The 21,306-nt window shown below is 52.9% G+C and overlaps 9 protein-coding genes across 9 annotated transcripts; 5 read left to right on the top strand and 4 right to left on the bottom strand.

Annotated features, from left to right (window-relative positions):
- Window positions 1–1,228: 1,228 nt before the first annotated feature.
- Z517_04313 (uncharacterized protein) lies at window positions 1,229–1,615 on the top strand (the record flags this gene model as incomplete). The annotated part of the gene is made up of 1 exon (XM_013429642.1): window positions 1,229–1,615. One exon carries the CDS (start codon window positions 1,229–1,231, stop codon window positions 1,613–1,615), a length of 387 nt encoding a protein of 128 aa, XP_013285096.1.
- Window positions 1,616–2,084: 469 nt separating this feature from the next.
- Z517_04312 (uncharacterized protein) lies at window positions 2,085–3,236 on the top strand (the record flags this gene model as incomplete). The annotated part of the gene is made up of 2 exons (XM_013429641.1): window positions 2,085–2,144; window positions 2,205–3,236. The coding sequence occupies 2 exons, from the start codon at window positions 2,085–2,087 to the stop codon at window positions 3,234–3,236; spliced, it is 1,092 nt and encodes a 363-aa protein (XP_013285095.1).
- Window positions 3,237–4,304: 1,068 nt separating this feature from the next.
- Window positions 4,305–6,602, top strand: Z517_04311 (uncharacterized protein; the record flags this gene model as incomplete). The annotated part of the gene is made up of 1 exon (XM_013429640.1): window positions 4,305–6,602. The coding sequence occupies one exon, from the start codon at window positions 4,305–4,307 to the stop codon at window positions 6,600–6,602; it is 2,298 nt and encodes a 765-aa protein (XP_013285094.1).
- A 480-nt stretch (window positions 6,603–7,082) lies between these two features.
- Window positions 7,083–7,555, bottom strand: Z517_04310 (uncharacterized protein; the record flags this gene model as incomplete). The annotated part of the gene is made up of 2 exons (XM_013429639.1): window positions 7,083–7,434; window positions 7,536–7,555. 2 exons carry the CDS (start codon window positions 7,553–7,555, stop codon window positions 7,083–7,085), a joined length of 372 nt encoding a protein of 123 aa, XP_013285093.1.
- Window positions 7,556–8,313: 758 nt separating this feature from the next.
- On the bottom strand, window positions 8,314–11,045 carry Z517_04309 (uncharacterized protein; the record flags this gene model as incomplete). The annotated part of the gene is made up of 2 exons (XM_013429638.1): window positions 8,314–8,774; window positions 8,855–11,045. 2 exons carry the CDS (start codon window positions 11,043–11,045, stop codon window positions 8,314–8,316), a joined length of 2,652 nt encoding a protein of 883 aa, XP_013285092.1.
- Window positions 11,046–12,203: 1,158 nt separating this feature from the next.
- Z517_04308 (uncharacterized protein) lies at window positions 12,204–14,913 on the top strand (the record flags this gene model as incomplete). Its single annotated transcript, XM_013429637.1, has 9 exons — window positions 12,204–12,279; window positions 12,382–12,827; window positions 12,919–13,089; window positions 13,182–13,226; window positions 13,306–13,375; window positions 13,468–13,750; window positions 13,839–13,938; window positions 14,046–14,511; window positions 14,720–14,913. 9 exons carry the CDS (start codon window positions 12,204–12,206, stop codon window positions 14,911–14,913), a joined length of 1,851 nt encoding a protein of 616 aa, XP_013285091.1.
- An 892-nt stretch (window positions 14,914–15,805) lies between these two features.
- Z517_04307 (uncharacterized protein) lies at window positions 15,806–16,956 on the bottom strand (the record flags this gene model as incomplete). The annotated part of the gene is made up of 2 exons (XM_013429636.1): window positions 15,806–16,597; window positions 16,708–16,956. 2 exons carry the CDS (start codon window positions 16,954–16,956, stop codon window positions 15,806–15,808), a joined length of 1,041 nt encoding a protein of 346 aa, XP_013285090.1.
- Window positions 16,957–17,352: 396 nt separating this feature from the next.
- Z517_04306 (uncharacterized protein) lies at window positions 17,353–17,875 on the top strand (the record flags this gene model as incomplete). Its single annotated transcript, XM_013429635.1, has 2 exons — window positions 17,353–17,429; window positions 17,548–17,875. 2 exons carry the CDS (start codon window positions 17,353–17,355, stop codon window positions 17,873–17,875), a joined length of 405 nt encoding a protein of 134 aa, XP_013285089.1.
- A 1,302-nt stretch (window positions 17,876–19,177) lies between these two features.
- On the bottom strand, window positions 19,178–20,652 carry Z517_04305 (uncharacterized protein; the record flags this gene model as incomplete). The annotated part of the gene is made up of 3 exons (XM_013429634.1): window positions 19,178–20,299; window positions 20,351–20,461; window positions 20,521–20,652. 3 exons carry the CDS (start codon window positions 20,650–20,652, stop codon window positions 19,178–19,180), a joined length of 1,365 nt encoding a protein of 454 aa, XP_013285088.1.
- Between the last annotated feature and the right edge of the window lie 654 nt (window positions 20,653–21,306).

The raw sequence follows: 21,306 nt of genomic DNA, 5'->3' as shown, positions 1-21,306 counted from the left end.
AGAAGGAGGAGAACTTCGGCATCAGTGGGAAATGACTCGAAACCTGAGAAAGATGAACGGCACTAGACATCCCGAGGTATGCCTTTCAGCAGTAGGACCACAATGAGGGAATTGGATCTCGAGTTGTCTTTCACTCAGTCCGACATTGTTTATTGCCAGGCTGAAAAGCCGTGCATTGTTTCCATTAGTCTAATTCGTTGATCCGCAGACGGGCATTCTGGATTCGATCTTGTGCTGATTATGATGGCAAGCGTGGGGAAAAGAAAGTCTTGCTTCCTAGGCTCCCGAATCCCGGTCCCCCGCCTTGAGCGTGATGATTGTCTCGTGTGACTCTCCAAGTCTAGGCACGGCACGAGGGTGAGAGATACTCGAGGCGATGCAAAAGCCCTGAAGAAACGACACCAACTCGGTTGGCCGGGGGTCCTGAGGAATTGTACTTAGGTAAATCTGGCTGTAGCGTTCGACCGCGGATGCAAGGTGGAAGTTCCGGCGCGGTCCACCCCCACGACCTGATCGACATCGCCTATCGGATTCGTTGCATCCAGAAGTGCGTCCAAGAGCGTCATCCTCAACGCCCGGGGGCGTTTCTCCAGGAAGGAGAATTCAAATCATACAGGCGCAACACCGTGGTAAAGGGCGCTTCAAACCATGGTGTCTGGCGCTGTGATCATCCCAGACCATGATACCAGGATACTTAAGGGTCCGTAGTCCGAATTGAATCGCTAGAGAGAAGTATCCGCTGATATGCCGTTGACACGAGAGAACAAAGTGTTGTGCTTCCATTGTCTATTTGACAGCTCTCAGCCGTCGCGTCTGCCTTTCCAGCCATTCAATAATGGATCGACAAATTGTTTGGATGACCTCTCCATCCAATGAACTCTTGCTTCCTGGAGAGGAAACTTGTGCAACTCCGCTTGTGCATTCTGGAGCACAATTTGACAACCATTTCGTACACCCTCCTACTTGCAAACACCACTGTGAGATAGCTGTGGTGAGAAGCCTCGAAAACACGCACTTTGCAAGCAATGGAAGAGACAAAATCTTGTCCTCAGGCGTCTGGCCAGGCGATTCCGACCTGGCTTACTCGATGACGCCATGTAACGTGTGCTTGTGTCTGACTGATGGTCGGATTGACGATGACGGCCTGCACCTGGATGATTTCGGACAATTAGCGAACCTCCAATCCAATAAGGCCCCCACAACAGACACCACACTCATTGTTCAAAGCATGACAGACTCGAGGCTGTCTTCGCACGCGCTTGACGACATCTCTGACGATATTTCCGAGTCCAGCTTGCATGAGCAGACACCAGAGCCAGGGTCACAGCAATGGCAGGATCAGACACGTTTGACATCATTCCTCCTTTCATGGATCCTGTCAGACCAGGGCCAAGATCATACAGAGCGCTGGCTTGCCGGATGCGACCTGCCACATTTTTTCACCCTGGACAGCGATAACATAGTATGGAAATGGAAAGAGACGCCACAGGTGACGGTGCCGCTGGAGGACTGGGAAAATACTGGCTCTTCAGACATGTCGGCCGGCGCGATCGATCTTTGGAGCGATGACAAAAGGTCGCAGCAGACCGAGGTAACCTCCACCTCATCATTGTGAGCGCGATGTGAAGATGATCATCGTATAGTTATGCAAGTTGGTATCCCAAGTGACAGGACATCTGCACTATGATTGATTGGGTTGGGACAGAGGTGGAGTTCAGGTAGTCGACGACGTAAGGCATCACTGTTCGTTATTGCAGTGTTGAATGACCAGAGGCGGTTGAGCGCTGTTCAAGTACCGGGATCAGCAGGGTGAATGGACATGATATTTGCCAATGGCGATCGCATGGTGAGAGGAGTGCATATGAAGAGAGTGAAACTTGAGTTTGTGGCTCGGGGTTCGCATTTACTTTCATCCGAATTGGCCCTCCCAAAACGTGCACCACTATTATCTGCTCTCACACGACCACATTTAGTAACTGTCTTGACCCTGAGATGGACAGCTGTGCCTCTGCACCAGTGTAGAGACCCAAAAAACCTCTTTCGGCCCTGGAAGAATGTCATGATCCCCGCGTCACCCGATTGAAATGGCCGATAGCGTGGTGACACAAGCCTTCTCTCTTGTGGGATGGGCATTCCTCCCTGCCGTATGTGGTTCAGCAGCGCAGCGCAGCGCTTTTGGAGGCATTTTACTGATCTGAACCCAGTACGCTACAGCCTTCCTGCAGTCGATATACTATCGTCTCACTATTCGCGCTGGACAACCACACCCGCGGCCCGGTGAACCCTTATTTGCCTACCATAACCGCCGCATACGCGTCTTGGTTTTGTCGCTCTACCTCATGTACACCCTCTCTCAAGCCCTCTATGACATTAGACTCGCTGGAGACTTCTATACCCTGCTTGGAGTCACGCCGTGGTCGACAGAGCGGGAAGTCAAGAGTCGTTTCAGGAAGCTGGCGGCGAAATATCACCCGGACAAGTTGCATGAGAATGGTCAACCTTTTCCAGGGGCCGATGGACTGTTCGTCCGGTTCAAACTGGCGCACGACACTATCTTGGATCCTGCAAAACGGTTCGCGTACGATCGGTTCGGACCCGTCATCGTTCAAGTCCAGCATCCGGGGCTCAAAACGATTCGAGACTATGTGTATGCTGGCCTTCGCTCAAAGGCTCCTGAATATTTGTCCAATGCCGGGCTGCTTATTTTGCTCAACTACATATGGCTGCCGAAATGGGGACAGTTCTGGCGCTATTTTGCGGTTGCCTGTATGGCGTTTCTGGAGCTGTACTTCCTTACACACATCTGGCAACCTCCGAGACTTGTGGCACTATGGGTGTCGACGGCTCAGAGGCTCTTGCCAGATCTCCTTCCACCACATCTTCTTCCGTTCCAAATTCTAGGCCTTGCCAGACGGATGTCCATGTCTGTCAATATTTTCATCTCCCAACTCGCTCCTCCCAAGGCGCGGGATCCGGCTATGAGAGACCTGCAGACGCAGCAGCAGATTGCACACTTGGCTCAGGCGGCGGGTAGATTGGATGCAGAGTCCGGAGGATTGCTTCAATTGGGATTGAGTCCGTTTAAGGGAGATGCAGAGAAGTCAGACCATCTGAGGTCAGGCATGAAGGAGTCGTTGGTCACAAACGCATTGAAACGAAACCCGGAAGTGAGGGCAGCTGTGCAGCGGGCTCTTGACAGGAGGAGACGAGGGCCCATGATGCAGGAACCTGACTGAGGGTGTCCTGGTAGTTGTCTCTGTTGACAATATGTTAGACTTCAGGCTACACAATGTCATTTCCTTCTCGTATTCGCTCCTCGTTAATCTCAGTAGGTTCGTAGGTCAGCTCATGTGTGCTGGTTAGCGAGCGCATTTCTTTTCCGGTACCGATCTGGTGCAAACGTTGTTGCATACTCTTTTGGATTGTTTACGATTCTATTGCGGAGCACTTGTTTCGATGGATTATCGATCGTGGTGACGGTGATACGGTGTCAGTGACCGGATTGGAGACCAATGGAGACCAATTTGGAGTGACAGTGAAAGACGAGGCTGGACCAATCGTCCCCTCGATCGCAGCCGCGGCGATCAAGTGCCACCTTGGAATTTGGGAAAAACGAGCGAACGGAACCCTTTTCTCCACCATCCCAACGCGACTTGGTGCCAGGCCAGGGCTGGGCTGCTCAGAATCCCGATTATCGCGAGAGACCTCGAGCATTTCCACCTTAGACTCCCCTCATCCTCACCTGCGACTCCTGCTTCTCGAGCCCTTGCGGTCCTCCCCTCAACATCTTGCATCATGCTCAGCGCAATATGTCGTCGCCCTTCAATAACACCTCGGCCCGCTTTAGATCATTTTGCGCCACAAACGATGATCTTCTCACCCTCCCAAGCTTGGACGACGCGCGCCGAGACCACATTCCGGACAACGTTAACACCACCGTTATGACCCCGTTCAATGACTCTCGTCCCCCAAGTAGCGATGGGAAATTACGGTGTTGCTGTGGGCGGACAGAATGTGCCTATCTGGAGAACAACAACACTATCCTGGGCGGCATCGAGAGAGATCTCGAGACCGCCGCAAGATTGGGTCAGGTACGTGCACCACAACATTTCGGAATATCGGGTATTGTTCATGTTTTGCCCCCACCCGCCGTTGGTTGCGCCTGGACGATCCCGCATGATGCCAGCTGAGATTATGCGAGAGACTCAATACGAGGCTGCCGTTATGTAGTCCTACACTCCCCATATTGCTGGTTCATGTCCCGTTTGTGTTTGTTCAGCGCGTTGCAGGCTGCGGCCGAAGAAATGGATTTCTTTATGCCCTCATCAGCTGGGTGTAGAGCCGCCGGCGAGAGAATGAAGACGAGCAGTGGGCTAACGTTTGCTCTTCAGGCACTTCTTAGCCGCCATGAATCTTACGTCTCCGACTCGGAACACGAGCACCAGCGGCTAACAGCCTATATCAACGAACTGGAAAACGAAAGGGCCGCTTTGCAGACTACAAACGACAAGATTGTGGAGGAAAATCGGCAACTCTTGACCCAGCTCGAATCGGCCAATACGTCCCTCAAGGAGAGCGACAACCATGTCAAGAGCCTCGAAGCGCTCCTCCGTGACTGTGAAGTCGAGGTTCGAAGATTAAACGGTCTCAGCCGGCGTACAGAGGAGTTGGAGCTGAAAATACTTGAGATGGAGAGGGAACGAATGACAATGGCCCAACAGGCAGATGATGCGAGAGGGGAAATTCGGAGCACGATCAAGCGGTGGAGAGAGAGCGAGATCAAAGTCCGCCAACTCGAGCATGATGTTCAACGAATCGAGTGGGATGCAAAGGAGGACAGAGAGCGCTACGAAGAGATCATTGCGAGGCTCGAACGTGAACGTGTCTTGGAGAGGGAACTCGGGGGTGCGGAAGGTCGACTGAAATCCGCTGCTGCGTTTCGCGGCCTCAACGCCAACGAGAAGAACAGCAATGTGGTCGGCCACTTTGTGCGGGATATCCTCCAAGACAATGCCAATCTGCAGGCTGGTATTGTTGAGCTAAAGGAGCTGCTTCAAGCGTCGAACGAGGAGGTGCAGAATCTGAGAGAGCAGATCCTGGAGCACCAGCCTGTAGACGACGGCAATCCTGGGGCCATCTCCACATCTGTACCTTTGAGCGACCAACTAGGCTGGTCACAGCCCTCCGCGAGTGTGCAACAATCCGTTCATGTCCACCACCACTATCACGCCAAACTTGCGAAGCGAGATCGGACTCCGACGATTCGAAGGTCATCTCGCAAAAGGACAGCGCTGGGTCTGGGTTTTCTTCCATCCACGCCAGAGTCTTCTGCACCTACAACACCCATGGCCGGTCCATATCGAGTCGTTTCCAGCCCGGTGTTGCCCATCGCTCTCCATCAGCCACAAGCCATGAGAAAGCGATGGTCTCTACAGTCCGCTGCAACCAGCTCATCTGTAATGTCGAGTTTCCCAAGTTCTCCGCGATCGTATCTAGAGCAATCCAGCTCCATTTTCGACCGAATTGAAGCCGGCGAAGAGTCCTCTAGGCCTACGAGTCCCGAGTCGACTGGCGGTTTCACATCTCCCCAGCTCAAGTCTGCATCTGATTACGATGAGAGAACAAAAGACCTACTAGCAGAAGAGGATTTCCACGATGACGCCACCGAAGTGTTTCCGGAGGACGAAAACACGGACGTGAAAGGTGATGCTGACCTAGGCCATGGAGAAGAGGTCAAAGAGTCATCGTCTCGTGATTTGACGCCCAAGCCCTCCCAGCTTCTTGTCGGTGCTGAACTAGTGGACAACACAATCCAGCCAGAGCCGCCAGATATACTCATTGAAGGGGAAGCGGTGGCGAACATGTCAGACGAACCAACAGAGGAAGCAGAAAACAACACTCTGTCTCAGCCCACGACTCCATATAAACACGACGCGACCTCTAACCCTACCACACAACCCGTCCTTCGACGTACATCCTCACACGACTCGCTAGTGTCCACATCTGGCATGGATATACATATTGCCAAACGTCCCAGTTCTTCGAAATCCCAGTCATCGAGTGTCCTAAGGGGAAACAAGGCATACTTTGCTCTCTCGCCGTCTGCGACTCGAAGGATCGTTTCTGCACAGCCATTGACTACCGTCACGGAATACACGGCGTTGAGCTCTACGATATCATTGGGCACAGATTGGCCAGGCAACGTGTCAATTGGAAATCAGGTGCCACAACGGAGTGTCAGCTCGAGCATCGCCGCATTGAGTGGCCTGGCAGATCTATTACCCTCCCAGTCAGAAGACCGACAATCTTCATCCTCAGGATTTGGGCGTCTTCTCGGAGGATGGGTGAGAGGCAAATGGGGTGCTGCGCCCGTAAAGACCGATGTCGACCTGCCTTCCCCGACCGCTTCAGTCACCACATCGTCTTCGAGTGAAACCCATGTACAAGCATCGTTGCTTTCGTCGTACATGGGCGGAAGGCCTCCTGGCATCAATCAGAAAGGACCTATACCGGGGTTCAAGCCGGCGCCGAAGATCGTGGGTGTACAGGTAACGATGGTTGACGAAGAGGGCCTGAAGGCGAGCTTGGCAGAAGGGTTATGACATTGACACAAGTGGGCGACCACAAAAAACTACAATGACATGGATGGCTGTGGGGTGAGGTACTTGGGTAATAGATCTTGAATTTGGATTAGCGAGCATTTCTGAAAGCATTTTTTGTCTGGATTGGCACGATGATACCCCCTTCTAAATTGCTAGGCTGGTCGTTTGTTTCCAGAGGCGAGTGTCGGGCACGATGTATAGTGAAGATAAGGTCATATTGTATATATCTGCACCGCTGATCATGAACGTCCCACATTCGGCAAATGTCAAGAAGAGCAAACTTGCAGAACCATGTCAAGCTGAACATGGCTGGATTCGGCAGGTTGAGTGGAGCGACGGCAAATTACTCTCTACCTAGTGATGGAGTTCCAGTCTTGCTTCGTGTGTAGATGATAGGATATATCAAGGACCACCACCATCACCATCACCGCTACTACCACGGCCAACCAACCAACTCTTCCGATCATATTGCGCACCACCTCAGTCCTCGTTCCACGGCGGGTTCTGCATCCAGTTCCTCCCCCCGACCATGACGCGGGCCTTGATCTCCCGCAGCTTTTGGTAATCGTCGTCCCTGGAGAAGTAGTCACGGCCGTCCATGGCGGCGACGGTGGCGCGGATACAGGCCAGCAGGGCGTCGGCACGGCGCATCTTGTCCTCGACAATCTCCCTGTTGTGGTTACGGACATTGCGTAGACCCCAGATCTCCAGGTCCAGCGTGTACCGTTGGCGCATCATCTCGCGCACACGGCGGAGCTCCTCGGGCGAGACTTTTTGGCCCTTGGGCCGTGGGGTGGGCCGGTCGGCTTTGGAGATGAGCTTGAGGTTTTTACTACAATACCGTGGAAAAGAGGAGGAGGGGAAAGAGGGTCAGTTAATGATTCGTGTGTATTTTTTCGCTTGTCTTGTATAAAGAGGTTGAGGTGTACGTACTCGGTCTTGAACAGCCGCATGATTGATGAAGGGGGCGCCATGTCTTATCGTGTGATGGTAGTCGATCCTCTCTCCCCTTCTGGTGTTTTCTTGTCCCTGTAGAGGTGGAATAAAACTTGTCAATGTGTACTGTGTGTCATAGGATATAGATGTCGGAATGTGAACGAGCGATCAGATTGGAAAGATTGCACTCGATCAGAAAGGGGACAATATCTATCGATCGACCATAGCACCATCTGCTCGACAGATTAGCCAGTCAAAGTCCCTCACAGACACACACATATGAACAAAAGAGAAAGAATACGAGAAAGATGAAGGAGTCATTATGTGTCCATGTTCGGGGGTTCCTGGTCGGCAGCAGGGAGGGGAGTTGGGAAGTGTCACTGATTAGGCTGAGAGAAGCTGGTCGCAGCCACCACCGAGCATTGAATGGGACTTGAATCTGACTGACTTGGGTGAGGCGGAAAAAGGCATCCATCACTCCCCAGTCCAGCACAATCTCAGCACAATGAGGCTCAAACTTGCCCAATTACCAGCCTCAATTCTCCAAGCGACCCTTGCTGTGCCTTGTTTTTCTGCCTTGTTTTGCTAGATGCACCGGGCTTGCAGGAGCTGAGTCCTAGTGCGTGCATGAGTCCAGATTTCTCCCTGCATCTGCACCTGCGGCTACCTGCAGCCCTAGCGCGCGAACCGATACGAGGACAACTTCTTCTCCTACTCGTAACTACAGACACTCCTCTCCGTGTCCCTCCTACCGACGCATTGAGGCTGACGCGGCCTAGTAATTGGTCGTTTGTCCCTCACATCCCTTGACCACTTGCTCCCGGGCAAAGCGCTGGCCCTGGGCATTCCCCCTCCTCCGGACCTCGGGCTGAATCACAAGATCCAGTGTTGCCGTTGACGGCTTGCGCTGGATAAGGGGATTGGTGCCCTGGGCGGGGAAGATCAGATACACCCTGCATTTCTGTGCCATCACGTCCAGCCAGAAGCTAGCGGCAAGCTCGACGAATTCACGGATGAGTTGGATGTCGTGAGGCGACAAGGTCGCGATGGCTTCAACCGCATTGCGGATCTCGTCCACCGTGACTGTTACACTTTGATCATACGCAGGCTTCAGCCTTATGGATGCATCAGAGTCCGGTTTCTTTGCGGCGTCCCAATAGTCCTTGATGCGGTCGAACCGCCACGTCTCGGATTCCTCGGTGGCTTCTGGCCAATGTGGCATTTCCGAGCCTTGATCTGGGATGGAAGGATTTCATCAGCCTGGAAACTACTGGGGAGGAGGAAGCAAAAAATCCCAGGGCAACAATGCCGCTTACCTTCGCCAAACTCGCTCGTCCATTCACGATGTATTCGTTGGCCTTCGTCACCAAGAACGCCGAATGGAGAGTGGAAGATCTTGTCCCTCAGGATCATCCAGATGCCGCCTTGCACGAGCTGCTGCTTCAACTTCCGGGGATTTTCGGACCGCCGCAGTGCGTACTCCTGAACCGGCCACCGGCCTTCTCGTTTCTTTTCCCATTGGATCCTTGCGAAGCTGTTGACCTCCTGGGCCAGCTTCTTGAAGCGGGTGCAGATCTCCGGGTCAGACAGGCCTTTGAAATGGTCTCGCTTGACCAGCTCCCCTTTCAATTCCTCCGTCTCTAGTCGGAATTGCTCGATCCTCTCCATCTCCCGTTTGCGAGACTCTTTTTCTTTCGTCTCAAATTCTTCCCGGATGCGGTCCAGTTCAAGCTGGATTTGTTTTTCCGTGTCTAACAGGGCATCCTTCAGCTTCTTTTGTTCACTCTCGTGCTTTTCCTTTGCAGACTGCATGGTTGCCCTCCACGACGCAATTTCATTTCGGTGAATGGTGTCTCGGCTGTCCAGTTCGCTGCGATGGCGTTGTTCGGCCATCTGTGCTTGGCTGGCTGCGTCTCTTTGTTGCTTTTCCAGGATACCTTTCCAGGTCTTTTCGACATCGATCATCCTGGCTTGATGGCTGGATTTGAGTTCGCCCATCTGGGTTTGATGTCGGGCTTGCTCCTGCCTGAGGTCGTGGCACTCCCCCGTCAATTTCTTCCAGCTTTGCTCAAGTCCGCTGTACTGCCCTTCCATCTTGCGAAGGGCCTCTGTCTTTGCTTGCAGGTGTTCGATGAGGAGCCTCAAAGCTCCCTCAGGACCTGACTTTTTCAAGACGATATCGACGTTTTGGGACCATGAGGTTTCGCGGGCCGCCCTTCGGAGCTCGCCTTCGATGTTAGTCAATTCCTTGTATGCATCGGCATATGGTTGATAGGCTCCCACGAGGATACCCAGCGCGCTTTCCACTCCCGCTTCTCTTGATTTCAACGCATTGTCCACCTCCTTTCGCGCAGTCTGGGGAGATGCTTTTCTGATTTGCCCTGCAACACGCTCCAGCACGAGGGATGCCGACTTTTTGACCTGGTAGTCGTCTACTACGAGGGCCAGCATGGCCTCGGCACCGCCAGCTTTGTGAGCATTGTTGAGATCAGTCATCCGAACGTCGTGGTTTGCAGATCGCAAACTCTCCTCAACGCGTCGTAGGGCTTGCTCGGCTTTGAGGGCTGACTGACACTGGTCGAGCAGCAATTGAAGACCACCCGCCGTGCCGCGCTTTCTGATCTCTGCGTTTACCTCCATGGTCCGGACATGGCCCTTCATAGCGGCCCGAATCTTGTCTTCGAGATCATCCAAATCCTTCTCCACGGCCAGCAGCGGCTCGTACGTCTCGACGAGAAGCTTGAGCGCGCCGCTGGTGCCCCGCTTCTTGAACGCAGCGTCGAGGTCACTGTCGTTCACCATTCCCTGTGCAGCTCTCCGGATCTCCTTTTCGAGGCGATAGAGCTCATCGTCAGTCGCCCTCGTCGAGCGAGAGGCCCCTGTACTCGACTGGCCGTCCGCCTGACTTTGTGTTCTGTCGCCCATCGCGTCCACTTCCGACGGGCCTGCCGGTTTGTAAGTCGGCTTCGTATAGGCTGGCTTTGGCTGATCACCGGGTAGCTCCGCAGGGTCAACAGCGGTTGGCTTCGAGTGGCCAATGGAGATGGGCAACCTGAACAGACCACCACGGCTCTCTGACGTCTTTGTGCTGGACGATGTATCCCCGAGCTCATGAATGGTTGTGGCACTTTGCGAGAGGCGATTCCCGTCTCCAAAAGGATCTAGCTCTGCTCGCTGCGACCTGGTAGAGGCTTTTGATTCCGAACTTTGGCTTGCTGCTGGATCATGGTCGGGCATGAGTGGTGGTTCTGTTGGGGAGCGAACATTTTCATTTTCCACCGCATTCTTCTTTCCCTTGGCTGAAGTGGTAGTTCTCGAGAGAGGCGAGATAGGTGAACTCTCTGCAATGGTAGACGGTGTCGCCAATGTAGCCGCTTTCTTGTCAGTCACCTCGGACTTGTCACTGGGTTCCGTTTTGGATGATGATAGACGCAGAGGTGCTGGAGCAAGGCTGGGGCTGGAAATCTCGCGTAACATGCCCCTTGCCTTTTTCCTTAACCCGACCATGCTGGAAGAGTGCCGTAGATGAGATGAAGATGAAACAATGTTAGTGTAGACTGGCCTGGATGAAGAGTTCTATTACTCCCATTGAAGATGTTGGGTATGCTGGATTATGGTCTCTCAAGCCTTGGAGGGGCTGGATGTCTGAGGTTTGCAAAGAGTGTCTCGGGTATTCGGATGCCTAGATTGAAAACTAAACATAGTCCTAGAAGGCATTTATGAGGCTGAAGACAAGTGAGTCCCTCTGCCAACTTTTCAGCCTGAAGGAGGAAGGGTAGAGGGGGCCATGAGGCGTAAAGCGGGGCTGAATAGACCTTGACCCCTTTTGGCTAGTTTGGTGCTTTGGGCTGTTCTAGGATCCACACACACCCACCCATTCACAAACACATGCACGAGAGAGGCTGTAAGGTTGCCTCACACTGTCGCCTGTACGCGTGCATTAGCGTTGTCTACAACTCGACTGACTAGATCAGAAAGAGGGTGGCTCTGGTGGAGGCTATTCAGGACTCTGTTTGGACGCAATGCATGCTACGCCTCTCCCCTTCCCTCCCCCGTGGAAGCGATGCATAAAGAGGCTGAACTAGGTTGGTCTGGTCTGGTCTGTTCTGGTCTGGTGAGCCTGGCTAGAACTGGACTATTCATTCCATGGCACACATGTCGGCGACCCGTATCACCTTACACAATCACAATGACAGCCGTGAGGCGTCGAAAGAAGCTGTCCAGACCACCGTGGCAGCCAATCTCAGCCTGACTGGCCGACTAAGACCATGCTGTACCTAGCTACCTGGCCTACTGGTCTCCCTTACCTGCGTGAGCTCCTTGGTCCCTTCTTGGACGACGAGGTAAACCTACTAGCTAAGTATGCCTCTCCCTACCGATCAGCCTCAAGCTGCCCATTTCCTCTCCTGCCCCTCCTCCCACTTTCTCTACCCTTGGGAAATCTTACATACTCGTATATGTATGTGTTTTTCTCTGCTTTGCTTGACGGCCCGACGAGTTCCCTGGCGTCTGCTCTTTGTTTCCCGCGTCTCTCACTTTTCTGCTGACTGATTGACTCTGACGTCGTGGTCTCTTGCCCTTATTTACTGGTGTTTTGGTAGAGGAGGGGACGACTCTCTTCTTAACTAGTCCTACACAATACTTGCATAACCCGCTCATATTATCATGGACGAGAATGGAATGACACCGCACAGAGAGCAGCGGTTCGTCATTGCTGTGGACTATGGCACGACGTACACGGGTATGTTCATCCCCTTAATACAACCACCACACACATAGACTCGCATGTTTTTAGTATACTTGTTCTTCTTTTGCTGCTGCTAGTGCTGATCACTAGGCCTAGGTGTCGCCTACGCGACTCCCAACTCCAATTACCTCCCGCTCGACGAGATCGACCTGATGGAGGACTGGGGACACAACATGGGCAACCACAAAAAGATCCCCAGCGTCATCTCCTTCTCGCCGTCGACCGAGGCCATGGAGCAGCAGTGGGGTTACGACCTGAGCGAACACGCCATCTCGGTCGTCCACACCAAGCTGGAACTCGACCTGCAGGACGTGTCGGGCGAGCTGGACCTCATGCTCCACGCCCTCGACGGCATGTGCGACTTTAGCTTCCAGCACATCAAGGGCGCCGGCGCCGAGCACGCCTTTAGCGACAAGTCCGCCGAGAGGGTTGTGACCGATTACCTGACGAGGGTGTTTGAGCACCTGCTGGCGGCGATTGCCAATTTCTCCTTCTCCATCAGGATTCGCGTCCCGGTTGATCTTGTGGTCACTGTACCGACGGTATGGGATAGTTCTCATAAGCCCCCAGAGGGAACCCGCCCTCTCCCTGCCCTCCTCTTTTATCTGCGTCCCTAATCTCATGAGCTCACAGGAATGGTCCTACCGGGCCAAAAACTCGACCTTCCGCGCCCTCACCACCGCCGGTTTCAACCAGCAAAACTTCCCCAAGCTGGCCAACGTCCTGTTCATCACAGAACCCGAGGCGGCGGCAATCTACACGGCGCGGTATCTGAAGGATGAGGTCCGCGAAATCTTTCTCAAGGTGGGTTTAATGTGTTGGGAGAGAGCGTCGTCCGACCGCGACATTCTTTAGGATGCACTGGGAACTGACGGGAATTTCTCGCGGAATTTTAGCCAAATTCATGTTTCATTCTTTGTGATGCGGGTGGTGGTACCGTCGTAAGTCTCTTTTCCATTCATCCATGGTGACATCCTCCGAAATTGTGCAGATTCTTACGGCAGGGCTCTCGCGTGGCAGGATGTCGTATCATACAAGGTCAAACAGGTGGAACCGTCACTCGTGCTGGAGAGAATCGGAGTACCAACTGGTACGTGTATCTCTCCCCCTGCTCTATACTTTGTATCACTATTCGGTGGCGCGGACAACAGTGGACGACGTACATGCTAAAGCTCCAGACAGGCGACAAATGCGGCGCCATCTACATCGACATAGCCTTCAAGGAATGGCTGAGACAGCAGCTCGGCAACAAATACTACGAGAAACTCGACCTGAACCAGGACCTGCAGCGCGTCAGCTCGCACACGTGCGAGAGCAAGGCCATGCGCGAGCTGATGAAGTCGTTTGACGTGCTGAAGAAGCAGTTCCACAAGAACCACAGGGACATGGCGCTGGATCTGCCCGCGCCACTGCACAATTTGACCCTCGAGGGCCGCGTCGACTGCGGCGAGATCAAGATCTCAAAGTAAGAAAGCACACACACACTCCGAAATTTCTATGCTTGAGCCAGTGTTGTCTCCTCCTGCTAACACTCTCAACTCTGTCCCTTCTAGCGCCACAATGACTGGATTCTTCGACTTTTGTGTGGGCAAGATCATGGATTTGCTTACGGGACATATCCGCCAGATTGACAACCTGGGCAAGCAAGTCAAGGTGAGGTTTCTCCGCCTACCCACACCGCCTCTCTTGCGGGATGAAACAGAGAAGAAAGAGAGCAAAATACTAACAAAAGAAAATGAATCGCTTTTCTTTTGGGACAGAACATCTTCCTCGTCGGCGGCTTCGGCGAATCGCCTTACCTGCAAGAAGAGATTGAATTCTCGCTGCGCCTGAGACGGATCAAGCTGCGACGGCCCGACACGTCGTGGACGGCCGTGGTCCGGGGCGCCGTGCTGCACGGCATCGAAAAGGACACCATCTCGAACCTGTCGATCGCGACGGCGTGCCCGCGCCACTTTGGCATCAGCGTCAGCGAGCAGTTCTCCAAGATCCACCACGAGGAGCGCGACATCACCGTCAACCCCATCACCAACTCGCAGATCGTCGAGGGCCAGCTGCTGTGGATGCTCAACAAGGGTGACCTGGTCCTGTCCGACACCCCGACCACCGTGTCCCAGCTGATTTCTCTGTCGTTCCGCGAGAATGACAAGGCCAAGCGCCACCTGACCGTCTACTCGTACTCGGACGACGAGGACCGGCCCAACAAGATCAAGAACTCGTTGGACGGTAAGAAGCCCCCCCTCTCTTTTTTCTCCGTTTGTCCCCTTTCCTCTTGTGACTTTCGCGGGGGAGACCCCCCCCCCCCCCCCCCCCCCAAACCCCCTTTTTTTTTTCCCCACCCAACCCCCCCCAGCTACGGTCCTTCATTTTCATTGGTATAGTGGACCTGATTCCCTTCATTACTCACATCTGGTGGTTTGGTTGTGTGTTTTAGAACTCACCGTCTCGCACGTCCTCGAGTACGACCTGACGGGAATCGACCGCAAGCTTCTCGAGAAGCCAAAGGGCCGCCACGGCAGTTTCTACCTCGCCCGCCTGAAGCTCACGCTCTCACTCTCGGCCAACCGGCTGAGCTCGGTGCTCTCGTGGAACGGCGTCGAGCTGGCTGTGGGGGATGAGACGTGGTAGGTGGGTAGGTAAGTAGGTCTGGGGGAGGGGGAGGGGGAGGGGGTTAGGGTGGCATACCGAGAAGAGAAGGGAAAGGCAGGATAGGAAGGAGATGAGGGAGGGGGAAAGAGAATGGGGGATATTCAAGACGACTTACGCCGCGGATGTACAAGAAGGCAAAACAGGTGTGTGTAGTCGAGCGTGCTTTTGTGAGGTGAGTGAGAGAGCGAGAGGGAGAGAGAGAAGGGGGTGTCCTCTCAAAACTAATATTCCAAAAAAAATGTCCCCGGAAGAGAGAGGGGCGGGGTCGACTATATCACATCCATCCAGACTAATCGCCGATATTGTCATGATTACCGGGTATACCTGTCATGTTAGCTATGTACCTGACTATGACTTACCTATATACCTATATCTATACCGAATGTACCCCAGCCAAGGTTCTTGAGACTTGATACTTGATACTCGAGTGGGTCTCTAAGTACCTACCTATTTGGCTGGCTAGGAATAGGCCAGGATGGACGCATGTATTAATCATCTCACGAGCTTAATGAAGCGGAAGGTCGAGGCTGCACTAGTCCTAATACGGCAGTTTGATGATCGCCGGTGGAAGAGAGGGGGGGGGTTGTCAAAGCACTTGTGGTTCAAGCAGACCGTCTTTGGAGACTCACTAGCTGTGTAGTGTGACCGACGATATCGTAAGATTCTTAAAGTCGGCATCAATCAGATCGTGATGTAACATGGAAGACAGGGGTGTCGAAAATGAGAGCAATGTGGAGTGAATTGGGCATTGAATGATAGAGATAGAACCGAATGTATTAAACGCGATCACCACATCAGAGTGAGAAGGTCGACTGACGGCAAAAGTGACGATGGTGGTGGCCGTAATTCCTTGTTGTAAACCATCTCGCTGTCATCGCTCGAGTGAGACGATTTTGATCTCGGTGGCGACCGAGTGGAAAAACCCACAGTACCGCAAGCCATCCGGAATCTTACATGGTACTTCGCGCACTGTAAACTTGAGATCGTCTCGACAGATGGCTGTGAACTGTGAGAACGTCTCGCTTCGAATGGCGGCAGAAATGAGTATGACGACGTCCGGGAAGCGGGCTTTGAGGGTGCTCAGCAGCTCGGCCAGTGGGCGTAGGATGTCGGGGTGGTAGGTAACGTCGGCGCCAATGACGAGATCATAGCGCATGGCTGACTTCTCGGCGTTACTCAGTAACTCAGCAATTGCTGGCTGATCCGTCCAGTCCAATTGGAGAACTTCTGGTGATGTGCGCCCGTCAAGCGTTCCGTTCTCCTTATTCAGCAGGACATTGTTCTCCAAACTCTCACAGACAAGCCCCAAGCCATCGGTGGCCAGCACAGACGACGCCTTGAGGTGGATTGCGCATAGCAAAGAAAGAAATCCCGTTCCAGCGCCTAGTTCGAGGACGTGCTTGTTGTTTACGAGGTCTGGCCGCTGAGTAAAGAGATACCACGCTAGGTGCAGCGCAGCCTCCCACGTACGAAGCCCAACATTGCTGCCTCGCGAAAGGAGATTGCTCGCTTCATTGATGAGGATTGGTCGTACTCCTCGCGCGTCAAGGGAAAGAGGAGGATAGTATGAGTGGACACGCGATTGCTGTGCCTCGTCTGTCTGGTCCCCGTGAGGAAGACTGGACAGGTAGCCCATGTGCTCCATCAGATGATCCGAGACTTGCTGCAGCGTAATTAGACGTGAGTGGTTCAAGCTTTGGGAAGGTAGAATGACAAGGATGTAGGAAGGGGATGGTCGTTATCAATGGCTGCGCCTCCGAGGTTTCAGCCTACATCTTCTTCAGGATCCTTGCAAGTGTTTTCAATCTCTTCAATCAGACGCCGCAGTATCCGGACCTGATACCACGGGGGAGGCAAGTATTTGTTCCGGCTAGCATCGAAAAAATACCGATACAAGCAGTCCTGCACATCCGGGTTGATCAGGAGCGCGCCAGGAGGATAAGTCACATCATTGATCTGCTGCATGTACTGCCGATAGAATTTGATCACGATCGGCTCTACTCCGGCCCGAGCGATGTCCATCTTGACAGTCACCAAGGTTGTGAGAGGTACGTTGTGTGCAATATCAAGAGCAGAGATGCCCGAGTATCAGACATGGAAAGGAGCAAGACCCAACATGCGTTGTGTCCTCACGCATCACGACAACGACAGAGATTGCAAAGGAGTCGGAGTTGGAGATATGTGGTGAAAACCCCACTAGCCTTATACGGAATAGCGCACAAATCGCCAAGATTTCGAAATGCCAAGCCCACAATTTTCGCGGGAGGGAGCGAATCTTTGCTCGACACCGCAGCCCTTCCACAACTGCAGTCAATTCGAGTGTCAACCAAATTCTTTTCGACCAGCTCGACAGTTCCATCCCATCACTGTCTCGATTGCGATCCCCCGTCGAACAGACCACCGCAAAGAATCGCAATCATGGCCGACTCACCGGTCACCATCCGAACTCGCAAGTTCATCACCAACCGACTTCTGTCGCGGAAGCAGATGGTCCTGTAAGAGCGCAACCTCTCCTCCCCCGTATCCCAACCCGATTGCGCAATAGAAATCTCTACCAAAAAAAATAGAGAATCTGAAAACTGACATGTGTTTGCTTTTTTCCCTCTACCGCAGTGACGTCCTCCACCCCAACCGACCCAACGTCTCCAAAGACGACCTCCGCGCTAAACTGGCCGAAGTGTACAAATCCAACAAGGACCAGATCAACGTGTTCGGCATGCGGACGCAGTACGGTGGCGGCAAGTCCACCGGCTTCGCCCTCATCTACGACTCGGTCGAGGCCATGAAGAAATTCGAGCCGCACTATAGATTGGTCAGAGTGGGTCACGCTACCAAGATCGAAAAGGCCAGCAGACAGCAACGCAAGCAGCGCAAGAACCGGTCGAAGGAGTTCCGAGGCACGGCCAAGACAAAGGGTGCGAAGAAGGACAAGAGCAAATAAATGTGAGGTCGTCTCAGGAGGAGAGGTTGTGGTACCTGTGGTGGTTGTGGTGCGTGAATGTGGACTGTTGAGCCGGATCGAGAAAAGGCAATGGTCGCGCCTGTGCTTGTTTCATGTACCGGAAGAAGGGCAAATGAGAAATCCAAGCCTGGCGTACCAATTTTTTGCCCTTTGAAAGCAGATTTGACGGGGCAGGCCTCTGTGCAAAAGAAAAACATGGAGAATGTTAACGCCCATTTCCAGAGAAAAAAGGACAGAGCCGCCCACATCAATCGCGTGCCATCTTGAAAGGTCGAGGGGGTGAAAACCTTTTTCTGCATCAAACGAGTTTGCGGAAGGGGGGCAATATGGCGCAACGAGAGAGATCGACACTGCAATTGAAATGAATATCAAAACACTGTGAAAGGCGAAAAGAGAGACATACACACGAGTCGTCGTCAGGCTATGCCACTTCTAACCCTCTGCCTGTGTGAAATTCTGTTCGTACTTTGTAATACACGACATGACCGTCTTGCTCTCATTGAGCCCGTGTGAGGCAAATCAAAACTCCAAGCAAACCAGGGAGACAGCGCGGTAAGGGCAGCATTGCGTGAGTGGTAATGGTACATGGTTCGTGCTCCCCTAATAGTTCTCTTCTACTCTGCTTCCCAATCCCCAAAACGACTGGACCTCGACGGACTCTGGCCTTTCTTTGTGTGCGCTGCTCGCGCGCAGCAGGAACGAATATTATCTCAAACCCCACCGCCCGTGGGTAGTGGGCATAACGTACACGTCTGGGAAGAGCACTCATACATGAAACCTTCCTCTGTGAGACTGCATACTTTTCCTTCCCGCTTCCAACCCCATCCACAGCCTTCATTGTTACCGGGACGAGGCCACCAGCTCGAAGATTGTAAGTCAATTTGAATCGATGACCCTTCCCATACAAACTTTTTGTCTCGGTGCTTTATCCTCCCTCGTTTCCTCCTTTTCCAAAATCACGCGGTAAGATCAAGAACCAAAAGAAAACAAGGAGGTGATATTACTTGCCGCCGCCGCCGTGATAGCCCGAAAGGCAGTGCCAAATGCCCTTGCCGTGGTGCAGTCCCGTGCTCTTTCCTGTGGCATGGGTAAACCCTCCTGTAGCTTATTAGGTTTATGTGGTTCGTACAACATCGCAGTATACAGAAAACAGAATTGAACGCAGACACGAAGGCCGAGCAAAGTTGTTTTGAAATAGTACAACACAGGTATTAGACGAGGATTGCCGCTTGTGGGGACACGCGTAGAGAGGACGGTATCACAAGCACCAAGAGGCCGTTGTCAGTATTTTGAAGACGTATTGCTGAGCGAAATGGCTGTGGTGCGAGTGGACTCAGCCGTCTGACAACCAGAACAGTCTGGTCTGCAGTCATGTGCGCCAGGTTCTTGCTGTGAGACCAGGGCTCGTCCGTAGAATGAACCACTGAAGGACTGATTGGCAGCTCTCATGGGTTGTGAGTTGTGCCCATCAACTGAACCTTTGTATCCGTATGCCACAGCATGATCCTCCACCGTGGACTTCAAGGTCTGGTGAGATACCGCACCCAAAGGCGAATGTTGTGAGAGTGTGTCGTCCGTCGGGGCCGACGTTACTACTGCGGGCTGGGCTTCATTGACGGCGAGTTGCTCGCTAGAGGCCACTGACGTCGCAGAGAGCACGTCGCTCAAACTCATCTGGCCGTATGTCATGTCCTGAACTCGATAGGGGAGGTTCTCCCTGGAGTTGTGTTGTTCTTGAGCTCCACTTGGTTCTACTGGGGTTGAGACCTGCTGAACAGATGTAACACCATCACCGTTCCAGAAGGTTTGGCTGCGTTGACTTGCAGCAGAAACCGGCAGATCGACTGAACTGGCAGGTGTAGGAATGTAACTGCGTGCATTGATTGGCTGGGGCAGGATACGGTCTGATGGCAGATTTCCACCAGCCCCCATTGTCTGGAACGATTGAGGCGCTTCGTTGGGCATCGTATAGGATGTGCCACTTGCCTGAGAATTGGGCTGATGGACATATTGCTGGGTCTCTGGCCAAAGCGAGCCAGGATGTGGTCGAACCCCATGGCCATGGACATAGTAAGCGTTGTTTGTTGACATTGGATCCGTGTTTGGAAGAATGTATGGAGGTGGTTGGGTCGTGTAAGGGCTGGTTTCTTCGTCATCTGGGTATGGCGAGTAGGGTCCGACGTATTGTGCTCTTCCCCAATCAACATTTGAACTTTGACTAGTGTATCCACCATAGTCAATGCCATTGGGGACAGCGTGATATTGCAGACTGCTTTGTGGGCTACACCTCGAGGGCATCGAGACGTAATTCAAACGATGGTGCGTAGGAAGGGAATACGGTGAATATCGTGGAGGCCCGTGCCATCCCCGAAAGCCATATTGACTAGGATCTACCGAGGAGACCTGCATTTTGTTAGGTTAGTGTGCATAGTTGGATTGCAGAAGAAAGCTCACCCGTAGAAAGCGACACGAGTCCTCCAGCCCCGAGTTCTTGCAGTTTGCACATGCTTGTCTATCACCTTCGTTGCCGCTGCATTTGATTTTGCGTTTCCGGCATCTCTCACACTGCAATACGTGAGCAAGCGATACGCTGGATATGGCCCCACGATCGTTTCAATACGTACAGCAACTGGGACACGTTTTCTGGAGCCGCTCGATGCTCTGCTATCCGGTTCAGATGTGGGTGTAGTGCGGCTACTGAGGTGACCTCCCGTCTCATATTGATCATTGATGTGAGAACTCTGGCTCAGGGCCATATGTGGGCCTCTCTCATTGCGTCTGAAGAACTCGAAGTCTGGGTAAAGTGATCGTGTTGAAATCTGGGGCTTTTGTCAATGGGAAGAAATGTAACTTCCGGGGTTTTCCTTACCATGATGCGTGTTTGAAAACACGAGTGGCCAGAAGCGAGCAAGAGCCTTGGGTCCTTCGGCTTCGACCACGGCCAGTCCTGAAGCAAGCTCTCTAACGACAGTCTCGGACCTTGGAGTAGCCCAGAGCTGATTCTGAGCAATGAGATGTTGAGAAAGAACAGAAGAGAGCCAGGATCAGGTTGATAGTGACATTTTCAAGGGCATACTCCAATAGGAAAAGAGATGGACAAGCTTCAACTTGTTGCTGGAGCCAGATCGAGGAGGTATGTCATATCATGATCGACGTCAATCTGAAAAAGATTTGCTACTCTCCCAACTTACGCCTGGATCAAGTCACGCCTTCGGAGTTGGCCTTTGAAACCTGATCTAAGATTCCCTTGTAACGGCCATGCTGCAGGCATCCGACGGTGTGACCATGATGCTTGGTCCACTGCGACAACATGATTCAGCGGGCATAACATGGGCTGACCAGTCATCGACCAACTGATGGAGCGCCTGCCATATCAGCTGTGAAACAAATCCGACGCACAAGGCCAATCA

The sequence above is a fragment of the Fonsecaea pedrosoi genome, assembly GCF_000835455.1.
Source record: "Fonsecaea pedrosoi CBS 271.37 unplaced genomic scaffold supercont1.3, whole genome shotgun sequence".
Lineage (NCBI taxonomy): Eukaryota > Fungi > Ascomycota > Eurotiomycetes > Chaetothyriales > Herpotrichiellaceae > Fonsecaea > Fonsecaea pedrosoi.
This window is presented reverse-complemented; position numbering and strand designations above follow the sequence as displayed.